The sequence below is a fragment of the Merops nubicus genome, unplaced genomic scaffold (genome assembly GCF_000691845.1).
Source record: "Merops nubicus isolate BGI_N331 unplaced genomic scaffold, ASM69184v1 scaffold51894, whole genome shotgun sequence".
NCBI classification, from domain to species: domain Eukaryota; kingdom Metazoa; phylum Chordata; class Aves; order Coraciiformes; family Meropidae; genus Merops; species Merops nubicus.
This window is the reverse complement of record NW_008603257.1, coordinates 10783-15357: the sequence shown is the minus strand read 5'-3', so window position 1 is coordinate 15357 and position 4575 is coordinate 10783. Positions and strand designations below refer to the sequence as shown.

Below are 4575 nucleotides of genomic sequence, written 5' to 3'. Positions count from 1 at the left end.
CTCTTCCATCCTAAAGGATTATATGATTCTATTAATGTCTTCTTGCTTATTTTAACTCATCATTGAATCTGTCTGGTTTCTTACCTCAACAAATGGACAAACATGACCTTTGTATTCCTAGCAGTGGCTCTACAGACCACACAAGATCCACAGACTGAGGCTTCACAAACCTCATGATCTAGAACCTTAATGATGGCCAAGTTTGTTGTCCTTCACAGCACATGCATGTTACTGTGTCAGCTGGTGCTATACCTACTTGCCTGCAGATGAAAATTTGGGCCTTTATTTCAGTATCATGCTAAGGCTTTTACAAACCAACAGGGTTACACATGTATAATGTGTGTTAGCACACTACTGAGCATTACCAAAACCTGGAACAACACTGTTTCACTAGTGGCCTGGTTTTTAAAGCTACTGAAAATCTGCTTGGCTTGGGTTGATGTAGACTTCAGAGCACCAACACACTCTTCCAGTGAATCCTGTAGAGTGCACTGTGTGTGCTGTTTAGTGCAAAGCACCACGGGTGTTGTTGAAGAGAAGTGATTTGCTGCAGTGCTGGTACATGCATTACAGCACTGGTAGGCGTTACGGCAGCTTTTCTCCAGTGGTGAGAGCTTTGTCACACTGCATCAGCATTAGGGCCTGGAAGGCAGCATTCACTGATGCATGCTCCCATTGGAACTAACAGCTTTTCCACAGAATGATGTATTTGGACTTGCAGTCATGAAAACCAGCACATGATTTCTCAACAGCTCGCTCCCTTCTACAGAAATGGTCTGCTCAATAGCCACCAGGGCTACGAGCGGCAGCGTTGCTCACTTAGCACCCTGATAACAAGGGAAGATGTCCCTCTTTGTTTAAGCACTGTTCCTCTTCCTGTTTGTAGGTTGTTACAGGTCTAAATTCTCTTTTCTGGCCTTCCAGGTCCCGTTGTAACACACGACATTACCAGCTATCATACAATGTTTCTTTTGGCAATTTTAGGAGGGATGGCTCTCATACTTTTAGTCTTGCTGTGTCTGCTTTTGTATTATTGCAGGTAAGATTCACCATCCTGGTTGCTTCCTTTATGACGGAAAGACAAAGTTTTTTTGGGCTTATGAAATTAAAAGCTTTTGCATTGAAATATTTTTACTTTGGGGGGGGGGGGAAAACAAAAGCAAGCAAGCACTTTAAGAAGGAAGAAACAGTGAGAGCAAATGTCATATATTCCTGGTTACATGCAGCATATACAATCCCTGCCTTTGGTAGAATGATGGATGAATCACACACACCTGTACCTGTGTTTTCCCTGTAAGATGCTTTAAAACTTCCTATCGAATATGGGCATAGGACCAAGATCTCTCTCTTTATTGTACCCATTCTGCATTTGCAAGTGATCTTTTTATTAGTCTTATATTAAAAAGAATGTTAAACTGTCATTAGCAAGTGTATATTAATGAGTGATTTCACCTTCTCCAGACATTTGCTTCAATTTGTAATTGGTGCTTGAGATATTTCCCAATTGACATCAGTTATTCTTTAATTTTATCTTTGCTGCTGGGATAAGCTTTTAATTGTTAGGCTATGTATTAAAAGTTCAATTCCCCTAATACCAATCACTGCTTAAAATCTCCCATTAAGGCACACTTGTTGCTCTTGTTTTGGTGTACGGCTGTCATAAATGTGTAACTTCTTTTGTTACTGGTTTTTGTAGAAGAAAATGTTTAAGACCACGTCAGCATCACAAGAAGCTACAACTTTCAACAGCACTGGACACTTCTAAGAAGGATCAAGCAACTTCAATGTCTCATATAAATTTAATATTTTCACGTCGCGAGTCAGAATTTCCTGGCGGGTTGTCCGTTGCTAGCAATGGGCACACTGAGAAATCAGGTGCAAAGGAATTAATCAGTGCTGTCCATATGGAGATGGTATCACCTAGTGGAGAAGCAGATATGCATACACCTATGCTCAAACACTCATTCAGTACTTCCCAGGAGTTTAGCTCCCGAGAGGAACTGCTCTCTGACAAGGAGAAAGACAAGAGCAGAATTTCCTTGGATGACCTGACTCCCAGTGGGTCTCTAAAAAAAGACTACCACAAATCAGCAGATAGTTTTCCTTTAAAGACAAGAAAATCTACAGAAACAGCTGAAGGCTATGAGTCGCCTATCAAAGATGAGTACAGAAGAAGTTACAATGCTATACTGTCTCAGCCTTTATTTGAAAAGCAAGAGAGAGAAATTCAAGTATCTATGAACCATATTGCTACTGGAAGTAAATACAATATTCAGGAGCAAATATACCCCACACCTTCAGCACCTGAAAAAGAGCTGCTGGACTGCAGACCCACTGACTGTATGATGTCTCGTTCAGTTGATCACCTCGAAAGGCCCACATCTTTCCCTCGACCAGGTCAGTTAGTCTGCTGCAATTCAGTTGACCAAGTCAATGACAGTGTTTACAGAAAAGTTTTGCCTGCATTGGTCATCCCAGGTCATTACATGAAATTGCCAGGAGAACACCCTTTTGTTAGCCAGCCACTGGTTGTCCCAGCTGACCAGCAGATTGATATAGAAAGACTTCAGGCTGAGCTGCCTAACCCTCATGCACGGCTTTTTCCACACCCCCCACAACAGCTGCAACCCCAACAGTTAGCATCCCAAGCAATATCTCAGCAACATTTACAAGATGCAGGTGCAGCTGAGTGGGGTCAACAAAATGCTTCCATGTCTGAATCTATTTCCATTCCTGCCTCGCTTAATGATGCGTCCCTGGGTCAAATGAATAATGAAGTGCAGCTTCTCACAGAAAAGGCTTTGATGGAATTAGGAGGTGGAAAGCCGTTGCCTCACCCTCGAGCGTGGTTTGTTTCTCTAGATGGACGCTCAAATGCTCACGTTAGACATTCTTACATTGATCTCCAAAGAGCTGGTAGGAATGGGAGCAACGACGCCAGTTTGGACTCTGGCGTTGACATGAACGAACCAAAATCTGCCCGAAAGGGAAGAGGAGATCATCTGTCTGCGCCACAGAGTCACCCACCAGTGCAAGAGCACCAGCAGAGAGAGCAGAAGATTTCGGATAGCACAGCTTACACGCAGCTCGTGTACTTGGATGACATGGACCAAAGTGGCAGCGAGTGCGGGACAGCGGTTTGTAGCCCTGAGGACAATGCTCTACGGTGCCTGCTAGAAGGCAGTAGTAAGAGAAGTGGTGTGCAGCTGCCCAGCCTGCAGGAGGAAACAAGAACTGTGGATACCAAACCAGAGCCATTAACTAGTCCTGAACACAGAACATCGGTTCAAGATGATGATGAGGATGAGGATGAAGAAGATGACCAAGGTGAAGATAAGAAGAGTCCTTGGCAGAAAAGAGAGGAAAGGCCACTAATGACTTTCAATCTAAAGTGAGCTATTGTGAAAATCCACCTTTCAGTGGAGTATAAAATTGCCAAATATTCTTTCTGTGGAAGTGCTTGATTTTTTTTTTTTCTTTCTTTTTTTTTTTGTGGAGAGAAAAAAGAAAAACAAACTGTGGTGAGCAACATTTGATGAGCATTACTGTGTAAATGTTAGAAAAGAATTAAAATCATTCCTCTGATTTAATGGCTGCCTCCAGTGAGATAGCTGAACAAAGAGTATGATTGTTATTCCATATACTTGATATTGGTCATCCAGGATGTTGAAAATACTGACGAATTGTTTGGTTGGTTTATGACCTCAATCTCCTTATGAATGGGAGCTGGTAAAGCTTTTGTTTTGTAGGCTAATTTTATGTTGATAATGCTACTGAAAGTATCTTAAAACCAAGAGTTTGACACATGGTGTCCCAAATGTGCATTATCTCAATGAAAGGCTATGCATTGCTGCTTTTAGTAATATTTTGCTTATACTATGCTTTTCTTAATTTTAAGAGTTGGTTGTAAACATTTTCTGTCCTTTATAATAAACTACTCAGCAACTTATTTTAATGTAAAACTGCAGGAAACTTGAGTAGCATCCCTTAGCATTGAAGCCTTTTTATGAAACCAAACTGAACTTTGTGTCGACTAAGATTCCTCCAATTCTGGTCCCATTTACTCAAAGTGCCTTTTTTACAGTAACAATGAACAGTCCCTTCTTTTGCTATCTCCTTTTAATTGACCCATTTGGGATTTTATAAACGTCTGAACTTCTACCTTTTATTTTAAGCTGCATGCCAAGAGTCCCATTTTGTGCTGAGCGTTTCTCATTTCAATACAGTGTATTCTGTAGCTATCATGTATATTGTGGATTCTGTTTAGCCAGGATAGACTTAGAAGACATTTTAAAGGGCCCAGAGTAGCCAAGAAGATAGTTTCATTGACTGTAAATATTGTTAGTTTCCTCTGGATCTGTATGAGCTAATCACGCTCATATAAAACGGACTATAGGCTGAGCAAGTGGACTGAATGTGTCTAGAAAAATTTTGGGGAAAAAAAAAAAGTACTATCCAAAAGTGCCAGAATGACTCTTCTGTGCTTTCTCCATACAGAGCTGCTTGGTTATCCAAAAATTATTGTTGAAAATAAACTGCAAAAATTATCTTTGTGGGTTTTTTCCTCTGTTGGTG

General features: G+C 41.0%; 1 protein-coding gene across 1 annotated transcript; it reads left to right on the top strand.

Annotated features, from left to right (window-relative positions):
* Positions 1-920: 920 nt before the first annotated feature.
* FAM171A1 (family with sequence similarity 171, member A1) lies at positions 921-4235 on the top strand (the record flags this gene model as incomplete). The annotated part of the gene is made up of 3 exons (XM_008938590.1): positions 921-1039; positions 1697-4000; positions 4074-4235. Coding segments are annotated over 2 exons (1818 nt in total), but the record flags the coding sequence as incomplete, so codon positions are not given.
* Positions 4236-4575: the final 340 nt, after the last annotated feature.